This window comes from Diachasmimorpha longicaudata, chromosome 4 (assembly GCF_034640455.1).
Source record: "Diachasmimorpha longicaudata isolate KC_UGA_2023 chromosome 4, iyDiaLong2, whole genome shotgun sequence".
NCBI classification, from domain to species: Eukaryota; Metazoa; Arthropoda; class Insecta; order Hymenoptera; family Braconidae; genus Diachasmimorpha; species Diachasmimorpha longicaudata.
Genome location: NC_087228.1, coordinates 5,170,773 through 5,190,845, shown reverse-complemented (window position 1 = coordinate 5,190,845; position 20,073 = coordinate 5,170,773). Strand labels below are relative to the sequence as shown.

The window sequence follows — 20,073 nt, the reverse complement described above, 5'->3', positions numbered from 1 at the left end:
ATAAATCAATAAAAATTAAAGAGAAATTCAAATGCTAATGGCAATTCTGAATAATTGAAACTAATTACGAATTCTAATTATTCAACCTCATGCAGAAATTCATTTATTTATTTTATCCACCTAAAATAAACAAATAAAATTCGTCAAAATTCTCTCGAAACTTCAACACTGAAAAAACTTAAATTGCCGAGTCGTTTAACCATGAAACTGCATATCCATTGTCCATCTCCATTGTCATTCCATGAATATTCATTGATTTCCCCCAAAACTTATGCAGAACAATTCCAACTAAGTGAGACGAGTTGCCCCAGGACACGTCCCTCTCGATCGGTATTCAACAAACGCCAACAGAAGGGAACGATATAAACCTCGTTCAAGTTTTTTCTTCACTCCTCCCTCCCCCTCCTCCTCCCCCGTAACACTGCCATGACCAGTGCTAAATGATTATTATTATTTTTTTTTAAACTACCTCAATGTTCCGGTCTCTAATTCCCGGTATTCATCGTTGATCAACAGAATTATTCCATCGATTAATTAAAAACGAAAGCGTATCATTAAAAAAAGTCACATCCAGTTGGGAATTTTGAGGGGATGAAAATGCTGTGGGATCATGCGCAAATATTGACTGATGGAATAAGACGAAAAAATAAATAAATCAAAGAGGGGAAACAGAACATTCAATAGAGCAAGAATTGATACTAAAAAGTCTCCAGTTGGATCCAATGGTGGACCGTGTGCCCAGCAGAGTTCCTGGGTGAGAGGGGATGAGGAAGTGTTTAAAACGACGGATACTGTCTCTTATCGAAGAGCCGGATTTTTTTTTTATTTCTCTCTGAGACAGATCTTGGTAAGGACCTCACCAAATATTTGGTTAGTCTCTGATGGGCTCGTGGACATCAGACAGAGACAGAAGGACGTCAGTGTAATGGGAGGGGAATGGAGGGTTATATGGACAAACCGGGGAACGAAAAGTCAAACCCCGGAGTAAAGATCCGATGACCAAGAGGTCCGGAGAAAATCGGTGGTGAGGAGAGACAGATAGACAGAGAGAGGAGAAGATCTTTGGACAAACGGATGAGCCGTTAGACTCTGGGAATGTCGAGCATTTTTATTGGATCCCCTCTTTCCACCCCCTTCGTTCCAGGTTTCAAGCATTTCGCCCTCAACATTGGGAATCCGATCAGAATGAGGAGAGGAGATGCCACACCATCTCGTATGTACTACTTTCCCATCGACTATGATCGCTCAACCATTTCCGAGAACGCGCCATCATATCATCTCACCCAATGAGAGGAAGAAAAAGGGAAGGGAAAGGAGGCGGATGAGGAAAAAAAGGAGAGAACATTCACACATATGAAACCTCCATTTCATCTCCAATTTTCGTGATCTGATTTTGTTAGGAATGCGTTCGAGTATTTTTGTTTCATCTTCGGGATTCGATATACTTTCGAACAATTTTTGGGGGCAGGGGATACTCGATAGCCTCTCCGAGGAGTCATTACCTCGTTTTTTTCTTCAATGGAGTCGAGTTACATTTGTGTTTTGCGTTAAGAGGTCCTGCATTGCGAGGAAGACGATTCCGCGGGTCGGTATTTTACCGACCGGGCGGGCTGCTATTGGATTAGAGAGACGGGGTACCCAGGTAGGAATCGCCAAGCTTCACACCCGGGCCAACCGTGGGTTAAGCGCGGCCGACCAAGCTTTGGTAGTCCTAGACTTCATCAGGCTTGGTATTTTAGTCACACCAGAGAAAGCCCAGGCTTGGATCCTTCCCTGATATCAAACCTGGGTACCAAGCTTGTGCTAAGCCTGGGAAAAGTTTGGTTCATTCAGCCTTGGTTCATAGCGTCTCGACCAGTCCTGGGCCCAGACTGACGAACTGGCTGACATTTATTTCTTTTTAACTAGGCGGTATGCTGATTTTACTTACACGTGAAACCAAAGGGTGGCAATGTCCTATGGTATTATGTCTAATTGTTAACCCCATATTGTTACATATGTGTTAAGTAAGTTTTCGAATGCCACAGGGTATCTGGTTCATTTGTAATTTATCTGGATATGTTGAGTACTATAAACTGTTCGAATAAACATATTTACACCCGATAAATTGTTATTCATTACTGTGCTAGCCGCGGAAACTCCAATACAAACTACATCCTAAGCTTGGCCAAGCCTCGGCATTTTTTAATATATGAGCCTGGAACGGCGCTGGGTCGAAGGCCTGGACCAGCCTTAATAAGTTAGCTTAGGCCAGCCCTCGTTACCAGGCCTGGCCCCACGTTACATTCCAATGCTCATCCACTATTGATCCAGGCTTCAATGGCAAGCCTGATCCAAGCTTATCTAGTCTTGGGAATAGCTTGGGTGAAACCTGGGCCATTGGTGATTTCCTACCTGGGTACAAGAGGCCCAGATGAAAAATGTCTATTCTGAGGGTGGAAACAAAGTAGACCGAGCATTGGAGATCGAACTTGGGATGAGACGTACCGTGGAAGCAATGTTGATTCCATCGTTGAATCCTAGATTGCATTCCACTAAAATACTTCAAGGAGTTCTCAATGATAATTAATTATTGGGGAATTATCCGAAGGGTTCATCGAGGACTGTCTGTGAAGTCTCTGTGTGACTGAGTGACTTTTCGAACTTCATCTAAGCTTGGTTCAACCTTGAGAATCTAAGCTCGACTCACCTTAATCAATTTTCAATTAAGCTTAATTCAATTTTCATTCCATCGTCCATTCATACCTGAATAACTTCCGCAATTCAAATGACATAATGCTACCTGAAATTTTAAAATACTTCTAATTCTCTCAAACGAGATTCATCGACCTCACTGAGAAGATTTTTCCACATGAGGTTCGACAAATGTTGCGACTAGATTAATCGTAGAAGACAATCCAAACAAGTTTTTTTTAATTCCTTCGGTGCACGATATTATATTCTGCCTCCACCCCACTTTCTTACAGGGGCTCGTGGTAACATGACGATTCCCCTCCCCCCAGCCCACCCCTCTCCAGCCTTTCTGTTCCACAATAACATTTCTCCTTCTTCCGCTTTGTATTTTGTGAGTCAATTCGAAACATGAATCGTATAATAATTCAGTAAAGCAAAGGAAAATACGAGTGATATTATTCGTCCCACCTCGGGCTCGTCCTCTCTGAATCGACTCCATATTTATGGTCGTGAGACGCCGCGTTTTGAAATTCTGCAGACTATCCCTCTCTCTCCCTCCTACGCCCCCTCGGTACAACCCCCACCACTGCACGTGGTTTTTCTTGGTGGATATATCCACTCGGCTAAGAACTAAGAAGTTTAAGTCTTTTTCTTTGGAGATAATACAAAGTTGGTATTTGCGCGAATTGTAAATGACGAAGGGAATTACAGAATTTCAAATGGAAAATCAAAGGGTGAAGTTATGGGGGATCTTCAGATAATTGAAAGTCGCGGGTAAAAATGTTGGGTAAATCAATGGAGAGAGATAAGGGGAGAAAAGTTTTTTCAATAGATATCGGTTTTTCTTATTGAGCATTTTTCATCCTTAAGGGTTTAATTTGCATACAATTGATTAAATACAGAATTTCACCCCTTAGGATGTAGGCTACATTGATTGGAGATATCGGTTCAATTTTTTAAAATTCTATTGTTCCTGAATATCGTATAGAAAGTCTGTCCCATGGAAAATTGTGGAAGTGATGGAACTCTCCCTTATTTTGATAACATTTGCCCTCGGGCGGAATAATATTAATTCTAAATATGTTAACAGCTGACCCTCATTCTTATGGAAATCGCACTGATGGAGTTCTGTTAATTTAGCTGCAATCATTCGGTACCACCAACCGAATTCGTCAATAAGTGCCGGGAAATGATGAAATGAAGATTGGACCAAGTTTGATTGACGATAGATCAACGTGGATCGAGCCGGAATTCTCAAGGTTGAACCAAGCTTGGATGAAGTTCGAAGATGTACTCCAGGCCGGAATTTCCAGTCTCGATGAACCCTTCGAATCTCCGGATAATTCTCCAATAACTAATTATCATTGATAACTCTTTAAAGTATTTTAGTGGAATGTAATTGGGTAGATTGAGGTACGTTATTAATGTACCTAATAATTGTACAAGCTGAATGGAATATTGACGTCTCGATCTCCAATCCTGGATGTACCTTGTTTCCACCGTCAGGATGAGCGTGTGTCACCCAGGAATAACTATCTTTTTAGAAAAAAAATTGATAATTCAGAATAAATATGAATAACCTCTTACGATGATTGGACCTTAATCAAATATTTCCAGTGACATTTATTGAGAGTGCTTGATGTGTGTGGACAAAAATGAATCATCTGTCTATAGCTTTCAGTCCATCTCAGTATGTTATAATTTTTATAGTGTTTCCCCAAACAGTACCGAAATATTTAAAATAGTTTTAATAAATAGAAACAGAGAAAAAACTGAAAGGAATGAATGAACAAGGGCCTTTTGTCAAATGGATCTAGTGAGTGAAATCTTTGGTCACTAAGAGTCAGTTAATCTGGAGACATCATACCAGAAACATTTACCTTGTGCGTGCGATAATAAATAATTAAAGTTAATAGTTAACTCGTTTTTATATTATTGAGACAATCCCCATCGATAATCCAATAATATTTAATATAACTTCCACCACAGTATAACAATTCCAGCATAACCAAAATTATTACAATAATTTTCCAAGATTTTTTCTCCCTCGTATTATAAATTTTCTCCTCTGTAGCATCACCTCAAGCTCCGCTCACGTTCCACCATTTTATTTCTTCATATTTTTTGAAAGAATCCACCGAAGAGTGCTTGGAAATTGAGTGTATGCCCCAACGCCATTCACCCCCATCTCAGCAGGACAGCAAGTGGAAACGTCCAAATGCACCACTGCTTATTCTTCTCCCTTCCGCCTCACCCCCCTCACTCTGCCAGCAACATACGTTTATTTTTCAGTCCATCAACCATTCACATAAATACGAATGAAAACGCCCGCAGAATTCCCCCAGAAGGACCAATGAATCACCCCGGAATACCAAAAATGCAAAAAGTAAAATAAAAATCTCAAAAAAAAGAATCCGCAAAAAACAATAAAGTAATAAAAGGAAGGCGCGTCGATCGCAAGTCGGAAGAAACGGCAATTAAAGACTCTGCGATGCGAGAATTCCCTGGTTCTTTCCGTCCCCTCCATATCCACCACTCCTGCTTCATATGGAGGAGAAAAGATACGGAAAGAATAACAAGAGTGAGAGTGAGAAAGCGGAGTGAACCAAAGTCGCCGTGAATGACGTGCGCAATTCGTGACTCGTTGATCTGCGCCAAGAATCTCTACACCGAAATGGCAGCGGCGCAGATCAAGGAGCCTTGAACAATTACTTTCCATCCAAACGGCTGAATAAATAAAACTCCGGAGATACTCCCGAGTCTCATTAGCATTTTCATTACTGACAATTCCCTCCTTCATTATCAGTCATCTGCATATTCCGGGTGATTCACGGACTTTTTTCCCGCCGACAAAGATTTTTCCGGATTAAATTTGATGGAAAAAATAGGCCAGAGTTAAAATTCCCCGGAGATAATTTCCCGGGAAATAAGTTTTCCACATCCGGCTGATGTTGAATGAGTTCAGTAGAATCTTTTTTTAATTCGGTTGAATTAACTGGGGATGTTGGTACGTTCAATAAAATATGTTTTCTTGATTAGTTAATTGGATAGACGGAAAGGAAATGTTGATGCGAGGGAATATTCGGTGGTAGTTATTGAATATCGAGTTGATGAAACACGCCATCTAGGTCGTATTCAGATCTTCAACATCGTCGTCTGGAACGATTCACCTGTACAAGTTGATGAAATGTTGATATTTTTTTCAACGGAATAAAATGAATTTAAAAATAAATCACAACAGATCCATCCGATGATTAACTCATCGCCTAATCCTGCTAAACTGTCAGGTTTAATGAGCATCGACACACCCGTTTCGATTTTTTTTCGATTTTGTGAAATGAGAGACAATAAAAATATAGAAAAAATAACCATAATCATTATCAACCATAGTAAATTTACTAGGAATTTTTATTTCAATCTCTTTTGCTCTGACTGAGTACGAAAAAAGTTGAAAAATTCCAATCGATTAGAATCACCCGGTTCAACATTTAAAAATGTAATTAATTCTAAAATCGAATGAACTTTCAATGTTAAATTACTACGATTTTCTTCGTTTTATGGTCATTCTCTTGTTACTAAAAGCTGAAACTTTCATCTCAACCCAAAATTCATTATTTATTCCACATTAGTCATAAAATATCAACCCATTTTTCATGATAACTGACCATTCAGTGACAATTACCAAACTCCCTTAACATCAATTGAAGTCTCAAACGGACGAAAATTGCATTTTTCTGTCCCCTGGGGCATTTTCATCGGAAAATTTTCCTGAAGAAATTTCGAAACCGATGTTTGTCCACAAAAATCTCCACAAAGCCATTTCCGGAAAAAAATTATCCAGGACAATTTTTTCCAGAAGAAAATTTTCTCCAGGACAATTTTTTCCAGAAGAAATTATACAGAAAATACTTCTCCGAGGATTATTTCCCGGAGAAAAATCTCCCGTCTCTTTCCCATTTCTAAGGAAAAAATAGGAGATCGATCGTTTGTCATTTGCAATGCAGAGAAGGGAAATGCAGAAATGGGGAAAGGACGAAAGGACCCTCGATGCAAATGGTTCTATTCATCGAGAGCATCAGAGGGTGAGAGAATTTCTTACTCGAGGGTGTGTGAACACCCGGATATCCACTTTAACCTGATGAAACGAGTTCTCGACATTTTTTTATTGGAACTCACTCGTGTACAGACGCATGGCGATCGTTCTGGAGAAGGGGAATAAAAGGAGAAAAAAAAATGAAAGAAGGTACGAAGGACGCATTCAGATCGACGAAGAAGAAGCCCAACGTGTGTCAGCAGTCGACATCAAAGGCTCGGGCTAACTTTTCGCATTAGGTCCTGGATGGAATACGTATGAATGTTGAGGAAAGTGAGACTTTGAGGGAAAACTGTTGGATTGCGGGAGGATAGGAAAAAAGGAAACGTTAACGATGTTTTTGAGTACGTGGAATAAAGATAAGAAATCCCCAATTAATGATTATGGGAGTGGCTGAAGGATTTTTGAAATTATTATGCGTTTCAAGTCTTTACGTTGTTCTTTCATTTTGGTAAATTTGGATATTTTAGTTCGTTAACGATTTCCAAATCTCTGATTTTTTTTAGATAATTGTTTTTTAAATTTAAAAATGAAATTTTTTCAAATTTTGTGACTCAGTTCTATAAAGGATTTTATAAATCATTTAATCGAAATTGCAAGACTTTCAATTTTGATGACCATTTTTCAGCTGCAAATTCCCTTTAAACTTCTTGACGATTATATTTTAAATGACTCCCACCCCCAACTGTTTCTACGAATAAAATCTGGGGAGGATCGTAAAAACTAGTAATTCTCCTGCAAATGAGATTATAATCTAAGTAATTAAAACTGTATCTGACTTTTCATGACTAAAAAATTAGCGGATGCAACTGATAATGAATATACTAAATTTATTTGCAAATATTTGAAAGACTGTAATTTACAAATATAAATCGAATTAGACCATAAGGAAAAGAGTGTAAAATAGGTAGTATCACATTAATGTTTTTAATCTAATAAAGAACTTGAAATATCAGAATTTTAATCCTAAACTTTACCATATTTTTTACAAATTTCTCAAAACAAATCTTCAAATTGTCAATTTCCCAACGCAAAAGCCCAGACATAATATAAAAACCATCGTTTTGTTATATTTCATAACATTCTAAATAATTTTCATTCGAAATTGGAGAATCGAAAAATCGGTCAAATACAAGACTGCCATTAGGAAGCAAAAAAAATGAGATTATATTTTTTTTAACCACTCGTCATGAACCAAAAAAAAAAATCCCACCCTGAAAATTCTGTACAATCACATTGTTCAATATTCCAACATTCTCCTTTCACCAACTTCCCGAAAAAAACAAGTTCTAATAATATTTATCATTTTTTCTTCAAAGTCAAATTTTGTAAAACGCAAACGCATGTGCCATAAAGCAAAAATGACAGTGACAATGGCGTTGATAACACCATGAGTCAAGGGTGCATGAAAAGCTGAGCACGATGCTGGACCCCTTCCACTTTCGTCCTTTTTTTCCGATCAATAATATCCACCAACTGGAGCGCATGCTCCATCCTCTCCCAGTCATAGCCCTAGCTTTTACCCACTACCTCCAATAGCTATACACTCGAGCCAACCCTCTCCATCCCTACAAAGGCAAACTCGAGGACCCGAGAAATGCCGCGTAGCCACCCTCCCACATGCAACATTCATAGCACCATCAATATTATACGCGCGAAATAATAACCTGTGCATTTATTATCACGATAAGACGCACTAGGGTTGTGACTTTGAGAATGGTCCGAGGTAAAAAAAATATATATATATACCGTGGGGGTGATGATCAATGACCCATGAAAATGTTCATGCAAATCGATGACGTACGATGATTGATGATTTATTGAAAAAAATGGCGGGTGGTGAAAGCACTAATTCTGTTGCCTCAATTCTGTTGTGACATGAGATGACACGATAATGTTACAGAGGTTTTATTTCATGGAGACAAAACTATTTAATTTTTTTTAGATCATTAGTAAGAAGATTTAATTAATTTTAGGGAGATTTCACCCTCGAAAATTAACTATTTCATTTTTTTTCTCTTTTATTTTGATTTTTTTTTCTCTTTTATTTTGATTTTCTTCCCTTTTATTTTTATTTTTTTGTTGTCAGATAATGATTGCAGAAAATTAATGAAGTAATTGCTTTATGCCACAGAGGAATAATTGATTCAATGAAATTAATAGTTTATTTATTTTAGATAAATTGTCTATTGTGCGTTGACGTGCAATAAATGGTAAAATAAAAAAATTATAAGCGATAGTAACAGCACTAATTAGTCTATTTTTTAATGAGACGAGATGATAGTGATGTACGTAATATTTTCACAAACTCGTTGCTTCATAGTCACGTCGATTCGCGATTTCTCAATGATGTGAATTTCATCGTCGAGACGAAACAAACAGAGGCCTCAGTTGTGTTCCAGTATTTGAGGAGTGAGAATCGTTAAAGTTAAAATTATATTAAATATCATCAACTGTTTTTTCAAATTTCCACTGAATATGGAATTTAATTTAAAAAACCCAGTGAATTACTAGACAATTCTATTAATTTCCTATTGATCTTGTTATCAATATTTTCAGGAAAGAATTTTTTTATCGACAAAGTTAGAACGATTACATTTTTCTCTCAAATATTTTCTCACACCCCATTGAAACTTCACAAAAAATACCGTAAAATGTCTTAACAAATTCTGTAAATTTTCCTTTAAAAAAATAAGTGCGTTTTCACATATAAAGTAAATAAAACAATAATACAATAAATAAATAATAAAATAATCGATCTACACAATAGATAACAGATAGCAAAATCATATTATCTCCTCATCCCCCTGATGCATCGACCATTTCCATCAATTCCCGATAATTAATTACCTCAGAAAATTAGTTTTCTAATCACAATTTCACCCGGAAAAATTCGTATAACAGCGAATTACCGACACTATTTACGTTAAAAACGAGTGAAAAACGCGGTTCTCCGGCTCTGCCAGATGGCGATAACGAAGTGAACTTCTCTCGTATCTCTACGTGACCCTAAACCCTTGATTACAGACGAATCAACGAAATCGAGATGTTGAGATCAAACTCCTGATAAATTCGACTCTCAATTATATTTACATTGTCAACTTCGTAAAGACAGACGAATCGACGAGTTCGGTGCCATCCGACTAATTAATGAGAGTAAATTAACATTTATTTCATCTCGAGATATTAAATTTCGTGCAGAAACATATTTCATCACTAGTCGTCGATCGATCAGTGATTTAGCCATGACGAGCAAGATGAAAAAATTTTTATCGAGCAAGGAAACGCGAGACTGGCTCACGAGGTTCGTACTTTAACCTCATTAATACCCTCATGAATATTGATAAATTTAATTGACATAAAAATGATTACAGCACACATTTCTGGGGACCGGTCATGAACTGGATGATACCTTTGGCTGCCATTGCTGATACACAGAAGAGTCCGAGTATTATCAGTGGAAAAATGACTCTAGGTTAGGAAATATTTTGTTGTAATATTTCCCAGTCTCTGCACGATTATTCATTAATTTATTAATTTTTATTATTCCAGCGCTGACTCTGTATTCACTAGTTTTCATGAGATTTGCGTTCAAAGTTCAACCGAGAAATCTGTTGTTGTTTTCGTGTCATTTCACAAATATGGGAGCTCAATTAACTCAAGGCATGAGATTCATTAATTATCATTATGTACAACCGAAGAAGACTGGAAATGATTGAGTGTTAGTTCAATTTATTTTGATAAGATGAGGAATAACGAGTGGATATGTCATTTTAGTTTTGTATTTTTTGGATAAAAAATGTCTTCGGCTGCTGACTTCAATTGACCTTTAATTATTAACGAATGATTGAGGGTTTTTAATGAGGAAAAATCGCAACTTATTTGACATATATTTATTCATATATACACATACATATTGACAGTGAATAAATTTTCTTACGACTCCGGATGATTTTCCCGATGAAAAATCTATTGTTCATGAATTATTTACAGGCAAATATACACAACAAAAAATTGGGAGCAACAAAACCTCCCTCTCGGTAACAAAATGGTCTCAGTTCGATGAAAAAAGTCACCAACCCCTCAGCAGTATTGAAAAAATATCAGATAAAAAATAGTCAATTGAATACTTTTTTCTGAATACTTTTTTCATTGGAAAAAAAAAATCTTTGGGTGGAAATGAAAGGAGAAGTTACCCTTCCCAGCGGGCATCAATTTTTTTTTTCTACCCTCAGCTCTCTCTCCCCCTTATCTCACGAATTCAGAGTAGCGAATTATTCGACGTGCCTCGATCCGGTGGACGAATGTATAAGGACAGCAATAATTTTCTCCAAGCCACATGCGTATACCTAGACTGGTGGTGAAGGAGCAGAGGGGGTGGATGTAAACGCATATACGATACTATGGACGATTGGGGTGGAACCGACGTTCGACCGGCTGTGGGGTCACTTTATGGGCTCTCGCATTGAGAATATATCTATCCCCATTGCTTTTCGTATTCCTGTTTTTCCGAAATGCTAAGCTACTTCGTCTGCTTCTCCTGCCCCTTTTGCCTATAAAACTCATCCCCTCGCATCCCTCCCCTCCTGCTCGTTTGAGGGCGGGGGGACCCGTTGAATAAATATATATGAGCTTATTAACTGAGTTGTAGAGGACTTTTTATGGGAAATAAATATTATTGAGTTTTTGAAATGAGAAATTTTTTGGTGGAAATATTCAGATCCAGTGGATGTCCTTGGAGGGAGATTCATGAGCGTCTGGGGACTGTTTTGGTAAACAAATGAGGCCAATTGAATGGTGACAAGGTGGGAAGATGGATGAGGCTTTATCGGAGTGGAGAATTCCACTTGTGAGATTTATTGCATACGAAATAAAGGAAAATGAAGGCCAATTTATTCAGCAAATTGGGGGAGGAAAGGAAGAGAAATAATTTTTATGGGAGTCGATGATTGGGGAAGAAAGTCTACAGGAGGTTTTATGACTTAAATATTTGCAGATGCAGATGATGAAGAATATAGTGGGGTTATTTCTGTTATAGGAGACATGTAGATCCCAAAAGGAAAGAAATGACGGAGATTTTGGAAAATTCCACCTCCGACATCCGGGCGCCTCCTGGCGTTCGCGAAATACACTCGATAATATAACGAGTCTTCGTGTATTCCGTCAGTGTACCTCGGCACCTCACGGTGAATAAACCATTCAAAATGGCGCCTCACCCCCCAACACTCGCAATCTCCACAAAAGATCTTGAAAATATTCTGAATTTTGAGTGTTTCGTTGGGGAGCACTGGGGGTGGTATTATAATCATGGATACGGAACCAATCAAAATGCTACACTATTTTTGCATCAGATAAAACAATCCTTTCATATTTTATGCTAAATAATAATCAAAAACGCTGACATGTTAAAAAAAAAATTCTTCTTACAATTCATCAGTTGAAATTAAATAATATAAAAATATAATGATAATAATAATAATACTAATAATAATCATTATTTTTTGTTTGCATAAAACTTTAATCGAAAAAGAAAGTTCATTTCGAAATAAAAAAAAAAATTCAGTAGAACATAACGAAATGAAACGACCAGAGGTATAAAAAGACCACAAGTCAAATGAACTGTGAACATAGGCCAGCATTATAAAGTGCCATTGAAGGGAGGGGGCGTGAATCAACCCTCCATAAACTTTTCAACCGGTAGACAATCTTCAAATTGAGTGCGCAACCCCTCCACACTCCTCACCCTCGCATGGCTTATGACACCCATGTAAAGTTCACTGATGGATACTATTTTTCTTCCCTTCGTCATTTTTTTTTTTTCATTCGCTCAAAGTTCTCGTGAAATGCGTGGCAAACCTGGAATGAAGGCTCCAGTGAGAGATGGAGAGAGGGGCTGGACACAAGAATGAATCAAATTCACCCTAGCTGACGCGAAACATACATTACCCTGGCACTACGCCGATGAATTCCTTAGTGTTGCACAATGAAAAGAGGAAAATACCAGAGTAGCTCTTCCAGAATAATCAAACGAAACGATTCTTTCCAACGGGAGATGTTTTTTTTTCTAGTGAAATCAATTCCCCAAATTCTTCAATGGAGAAAGTGACAAATTTTTCTTTCACTCCTGAAATTTGATGAATAAATGAGGTAAAAGAAATGAAAACATCGGGAATAATCTGCAGGGGTATTTTTTGAAACTTTTTGGAAATTGTAATCGATTTTTTATAAAATTGGAGGTATTGATAAAAATATTGGTTGTTCATTATTTGATTTAATGGATAAATCTTTTTTCAAAATTCTCCTAATAAAAAAAATGAAAAATTAAAATTTATTAAAATCCTGATATTTTGTAATAATGGCCGAAAGGCTGATTACACTTCTGGACTAATGAGGACCGTCTAGCGGCAATAAAAGTAAAAAACAGAAGATATTTAGTAATATTTATTATTAAATTTTTCATTATTCAATCAATCTTCCTCTAATAGCGAGAAATCCACATTCATTCAGATTTGACAAATATTATTCAACCGTTTCAAGTCCAAATTTGAATTTACGTTTGCAAAATTTCTCTAAAATCACTTTGAAATACCGAGTGCTTAAGTCAAAAAATAATCCTTCCATTTTCCTGAATTTTTCCCTCAGTACCTGTCCATGCTACATTAAGTCCCCCCAAAAATCCAAAACCAAAAATCAAATAAAGGCCCTGACACTGAGTTACAAATGTATGAAGGCATTTCACCGAACTAAAAACAGTCAATGCACTTGGCTATCCTCAAAGCACGATCCTAAAATTATTCATTCCAAATAAATCCAATGACTCACGCTCTCGATCCCAAAATAAATTTTCCCTCCAACCGATAGATGAGCAAAAAATATCTTCAGTTTTCAGGAAAAAAAAGGGGGCGAAAATCCCCGGGGATTGACCGACGATTTATCGTTTTTATGGTAAACGCCGACGCTCTCACACCCATAAATCATCCCTCTACTCGAATAAAAACAGTATTGGATAAACCTAATGCACAAACGAGTAAAATTTACACAATATTTTTTATCATTCTCATGGCACTCGAAAGACCAGGGAATATTAGTTTAAAATAACTGGCGAGTCCTTGTGGATAGATAAAAAATAACCTCAAGTCACCCCTCAAAAATAACAGTAGCATCAACGAAATTTATACGGCCATAAGGCCGTGAAAGCGATTCACGTTAAAAAATCATAAGCAAGAATGAGAGATCCCCTCAACCCGCATCACCCCCCCCCCCCCACACCCACCCCCATCATCCTCCACCCCACCGAATATTTCCGATCATCGGGGGCCGATGGATAAAGAACCTGCTGGAGTATAAAAAAAAAATCAGGTTGATAGTCAAAGGCCAGGACATGGGGGAGGAAAGAGGGTGGGTTATGGTGCGACTGTCCTATGGGTCATTCGAATACGGTGTTTTCACATAGAGAAGCGCAGAAAGGGAATGTGTGGCACAGGGTAGATGGCAACATAATCCCTGATCGAGGGTCACGACACATGGGAGCATCAGTGGGGGTGAGAGCAGGGGCAGGAGGGGGGGGGGCTCATGGAAACATCTTATCTTCATATTACACGGGAACAGGGATCCTCAACTGTGAGTGGATTTTCGAGGATGTATCTGTCATAGGGAAGGAGAAAAATGAAAGGAAAATATTTGAAAAATGAGAGGGGAATGTTTTTTGGCATTTTTTGAGTTACATTATCTTTTGTCGGTGGTCTGTTATCAATTTCTTCGGTCTGGTTCGCCCAGGTTGATTAGGACTGCGGGAATGAGTGGAATTTTGTTGATAGAAAAATTCGGTTGATGTTAACGGGTGAGTTCGGTTGAAAATTTTTTCAAATTCGAGTGAATGGAAATTAAAAATTCCCCAGAGGGAATTCGTTAGAAAAACGTTTTCTAGATTTGGTTGATGTTATCGAATGAACTCGGTTGAATGTTTTGTTCTCATTTGGTTGACTGAACTATTAATCTGAGTAAATTTAGTAAAATATGTTTTCTCAATTAATTAAATGAATAGAACGGTTAAGTTGATGCGAGTGAGTATTCGATGATAGTTATTGAATATCGAGTCGATAAAACACGCCATCTAGTTCGTATTCAGACTTTCAACATCGTCGTCTGTAACGATTTACCTGTACATGTTGATGAAATGTTGATATTTTTTTTCAGCAGAATAAACTGAATTTAAAAGTGAATCACAACAGATCCATCCGATCATTAACTCATCGCCTAATCCTCCTGAACCGTCAAGTTTAATGAGCATCGAGACACCCCTTTTCGATTTTTTTCCGACGAAATGAGAGGCAATAAAAATATCGAAAAAATTATCCCAGTCGCTATCAACTGTACTGAATTCATCGGTAATTTTACTGAACAAAATATATTCCCTATAATCTACGATATTTTTCCCTCATCTCCACAACAAAAATCCATCTACTCCCCAGTTAAAATATGTGCATGCCAATATTGATTTTTATTTTCACCAGAATCCAGTTTGACTCACTCCCAATATTCTCTTCTCGACCCCTTGCCGTCACCACTTCCCTTATCCGCATCTATATTAATTACATCATGCTTCGCTGATTCGATTCTACTGTCACCAGCACACTCAGGATATTTTCCGTTTAATCTCGATAACAAAAAAAAATCACCAAAAATCCCCCAAAAGTCGCCTCCACATTGAAAAAAAAAAAAATATTCACCACGAGATAAAGTGAATGCCAGAGAAATTGGATATTGATCCATTAAATATTTGACAACTCTCCCAAACTTGCGAGTCTCATGGGTATTACTGTTTTTCAAATATCCCAATCCCTCATCTAATTACGTTACATGAAACAATTACCCCGAAACCCTACATTTTCCATAAATAAAATTAAACATCTGAAGATTAAACATTAAAATTCTCCGTTACTCTCACCACTGCGAAAAAATACCATTTGAAATGTACTAGACGTCCATCGGACCCTCGAGATATCCCTCCACCCCCACCCACCCCCCTCAGAATGTATTATTTTTTCGTGCTCTCGAATACGTCACATGAATAAAAAAATATCCTTCAAAGTTTGGAAAACCCCCTAAATCGAGTGTCCCTGGTCACTCCCGTAGGGTTCGTGCATATGGGAAAATAAAAGTAGAACGAGCATCGGGGACTCCCTCAACTGTTACAGATCGATACCAATCCCATTGGCAGACACCCGAATATAAAATTTTCTCATATTTTCGTTTCTTTATTCCAATGAAAAAAAAGGAACGAGGAGATGGAAACGCCAAATGAATTGTCCTCAGATGAATTGAGGAGGTGGAAGAGTCTCGTTCCGGGTCATAAACCAGAGTCAGTGACGTGAGATGGCCCGTCGCAGTTGAAAAACACATTTCCTTAGATCTCTTTTGGTTCTTTGATTGTGATTTTTGAGAGTTAAATTTATGAAGACGTACGATTTGTGAAATACGTAACGTGACGAATCAATTTATAAGTTGTTAATTAATTGCCTATTGATTAGTTGTCTATTGGGTCATTATCCATTGATTAACCAATTAATATAATGTATAGAATATAATTTATAATTAATCAAATGAAAAAATGAATTTTATTGACTTAAGGATGTTGAGGGGAGACTTAAAAATCAGCAAAATTTTTTAGAAATTATTTTGGAAATTCTTAGATTAATTTTTGTCAAAAATGAGCCTTGGGAGGGCAATTTTTGCCAAATATGAGACTTGGAATGGTAACTTTTGTCCTAAAACTAAGCTTCGTCCTTCATTCCACCCCCTGAGAGTCTAATTTTTACCTAAAATTTTTTTCCGTGGAGGTGATATTTCAAATGAAAGAAAAATTAGTGAGACATGAGGGAGCACTGAATGATGACTGCAGGGTTGATCAGGCAGAGTGAAAGCAAGTGATGCATGTCCCTTGTACACGGTAATCCTGTGACTGATCCTTGTAAGTGCTGTATGCGGAACTTTTCCAAACACATTTACCCCTTTACTCTGGTCTGTGAGGGGGTGTCGCTAGACGACGATCAATCACTACGTGACACGCTCACCCCGTTCACCCTCCACCTAACTCCATTTCCCCAACGCTTTTCCAACAAAGACCCCGAGAAATGAGGCCCCGATGTAGATGGAAAAAAAATAACAGCAAAATGACACGAGCAAAAATAATGAAGACATGGTTGGCCCCTGAAAATTGCAGGTCATGTGATACTTTCGCAGCCCTGTGTTGCGTATTGTCGAGAGGGAGCAGTAAAAGGTAATGTATTCATGAGATAATTATTTCTTGAATTTATTAACTCTCCGGCAGTAAAGTTTTTCGCCGTATCGAAATTAAGTTGTACAAAGTTGCTTTTAATTCACCAAAACCGCCCATGTAATTACCCATTACATAATCCTCATAATTATTAAACTAGGGGATCGCTTGAGTGGAACGGTTGTTGCCTTCGTTGATAGTGCAAATTACAAAATCAATAAATTTTTGGAATTATATACTACATTAACATGTGAAAAAAATACAGGTAATTGTTGCACTACTGGGAATTGCTCTTAACTTTCAAGTGAAAAATCTTAAAATTGTTAACATTCTCACGTAATTTTTTATATCAAGAAATGTCATTTTTTAATTAAAATTCATTATCATTTTCTTTTTAAGCAAAAAAATTTGGAAATCAAAATTTATTATGTTTTTCCTATTTTCGACTAAGAAATATTAACATTGTTAACAATCTTTCTTACATATTTTTTAACATTTCAACAATACCATTGTGAAGCTAAAATTAATTATCATTTTCTTATTTTTTGTGAAAAATTTCAATTGTATACTTTACATATCATTGAATAATAATTAATAATTAAAAATGATAATTAATAAGTCCGGAAACCCTTCCCCTAGTCCTCACTTGATTCTCTCAAAAAACTATTATCAAGATTCAGCTCAAAAATTCTCTAAATCGGGTCAGAAAACCCCGCGAAAAAAAATTATCTCCCTGAGACAATTCGATAAAAGCCCCTTAACGACTCCCCCCACTCGATAATCATCATCTCCAACGATTCCACCATCACTCAACCACAGCCATGACAAAATTATGAAGGCAGTGAACCCCCTCAACCCCTTTTTTCACTCATCCCCAGTGTGATTTACTATTTCCCGAAGAAGAGTATTAATCCCTGATGGGATTTACCGGTTGATAAATTCATCTCATCTTTCGGAAATGTAAAAAAAAAAATTACGAAAGATATCACTAGTCTTGACAGTTCACTGCACCAGGGGATGGGAAGGTGTGTGCCAAAGGACTGGAGGGGTGGTTGGACACGATGGGTGGAATACCAATAGTCAAGAAAAGAAAAGGAGAGAACAAAGACCGAAGCTTTTTCGCGGGACGACACGTAGTAGAGGGTAAAGAAATATATCCACTCTGTTGTGTCATATAAAAATGTGTTTATGTGACCGTAGTACCAGGGAAAAACGGAAACATAGCTGTACCCAGTCTCGTCATCGTCCAAACTCACCCTTCATGTATCCATACATATGTACACGTGTATATCGACTGTGGTAAAGTGCAAGAAATAACGAAATCTGGGGGGAAAAAAAAATTAATAATAAGCGTCTTTTATCAATTGTGCGAGTCGACTGACACGTGAGGACTGTTGCGCACAAGAAATTTGGAAAAATGTGAGGAGCATTGTGGTAGTCTTTTCAGAAGGTATACGGGAGACGGACAGTATAACGATGAGCTTCGTTTCCGTTTCCGGCCTTCATGATTTTCGCCCCGTCAACTCCATTCTTCGATCAACTGACTACGACCCCACGCCTCACATTATTCCGGGCTTTTTCGTATTGCAATCAGGGAATAATGGATAAATGCAAGTATAGAATGGATAAATCTTTTTTGGTTTACAGGGAAAGTGGTTGAGGAGGTTCGAGCGAGGTTGAAGAGGTTGAAAAAAAAATGCAGATAATTTTGTCGTGTTGTCATCAGGGAATAATCGATAAGTGTAAGCGTAAAGAGGATAAATAAATTTTTGATTTCCATCGAAAGTGGTTGAGGATGTTTGAGCGAGGTTGAAGAGGTTGAAAAAAAATGCAGATCATTTTATTGTATTGTTATCAAGAAATAATCGATAAGTGTAAGCGTAAAACGAATAAATAAATTTTTGATTTCCATCCAAAGTGGTTGCGGACGTTCGAGCGAGGTTGAAGAGGTTGAAAAAGAATGCAGATAATTTAATCATGTTTGTCATCGATAAATAATCGATAAGTGTAAAACGGATAAATATGTTTTTGATTTCTAGCAAAAGCGGTTAAAGACATGCGAGCGAGGTTGAATCGGTTGAAAATAGATGCAACCAATTTTGGAATTTTTTAAAGCCATCGATGTCCTATTTAATCTCGGTCGTGTGACCACTAACGAATAATCGATAAATGCACGTATCGAACGAATAAACATATTTTTTCTTTCCAGTGAAAGTCATTAAGGATGTTCGGGCGAGGTTGAAGAGGTTGAAAAAAGTCGGCCAATTTCTAGTCTAATCACGCAGTCCTCTAACCCAGCCGCCATATTTCGTTACATCAATGAACTATTCCGTTGGCCCTATCGAACAGGCCGAGTGGTCGAGCCAAAAAAGTATTTTTAATATCCGCTCTCTCATCATCTAATTGGCCCTATCAATGCAATTAAAAATAATTCATCATTTCCTTGACACCCCAAATATTTACCCCTCGAAAAATAATTTTGCACATCACTTAAAAAATTCAATTAAAATATCACTCAACTCAACTCAGCTTTGAATTTTTCAAGCACTTAAGTAAAAACGTTCGAAACGATTGGCGGAGAATCCAGGATTTTCACACGTATATAGGTATATACGTTTGGCGTAATCCCGAGTGGCCGTTCATCCCTTCCATCAAGGGTAGAAGAGAAGCCAAAGCGGGCTTGAAATCGTGGGGGCACTCGAGATTTCTTTTCCTTCTACTCTGAAAAGGAAACGGAATTGAAATCGGCTTTTCGAAATTGCACGTCTGCACCCGTCCCTTGGGGAGAGAAATGCAAACACTGTCGTGGTGTATACATCTATGGAAAAAAAAAACGTATATAAGAATGGAGAAAGATGGACTGAGCCATACATTGAGATAAGGTAACGGGAGGAGAAAAAAAAATAAAATAAATACGAGCGGGCGGTGTGTGGAGATCGAGGAATATATCGTTACTTTGAGGATTTCGACCCTCGGATAAAGTTTGAGGAGCGAGGCAGAGGCAAAGCCCGCAATTCCGATGGCTTTAATG

The 20,073-nt window shown here is 37.6% G+C and overlaps 1 protein-coding gene and 1 long non-coding RNA gene across 9 annotated transcripts in view; one reads left to right on the top strand and one right to left on the bottom strand.

Annotated features, from left to right (window-relative positions):
• LOC135161113 (uncharacterized) overlaps positions 1 to 20,073 on the bottom strand; it is a 66,987-nt gene that overhangs the window by 42,571 nt on the left and 4,343 nt on the right. The window lies entirely within an intron of this gene.
• LOC135161340 (mitochondrial pyruvate carrier 1-like) lies at positions 9,103 to 11,453 on the top strand. 4 transcript variants are annotated; one of them, XM_064118820.1, is made up of 4 exons: positions 9,103 to 9,178; positions 9,794 to 10,070; positions 10,141 to 10,241; positions 10,319 to 10,734. In XM_064118820.1, exons 2-4 carry the CDS (start codon positions 10,012 to 10,014, stop codon positions 10,483 to 10,485), a joined length of 327 nt encoding a protein of 108 aa, XP_063974890.1. In that variant the 5' UTR covers positions 9,103 to 9,178; positions 9,794 to 10,011; the 3' UTR covers positions 10,486 to 10,734. The 4 variants fall into 4 exon arrangements, with proteins under 4 accessions (XP_063974890.1, XP_063974887.1, XP_063974889.1 ...); XM_064118817.1 differs by adding an exon at positions 10,760 to 11,453 and having other exon boundaries at positions 9,146 to 10,070; positions 10,319 to 10,487; XM_064118819.1 differs by having other exon boundaries at positions 9,147 to 9,348.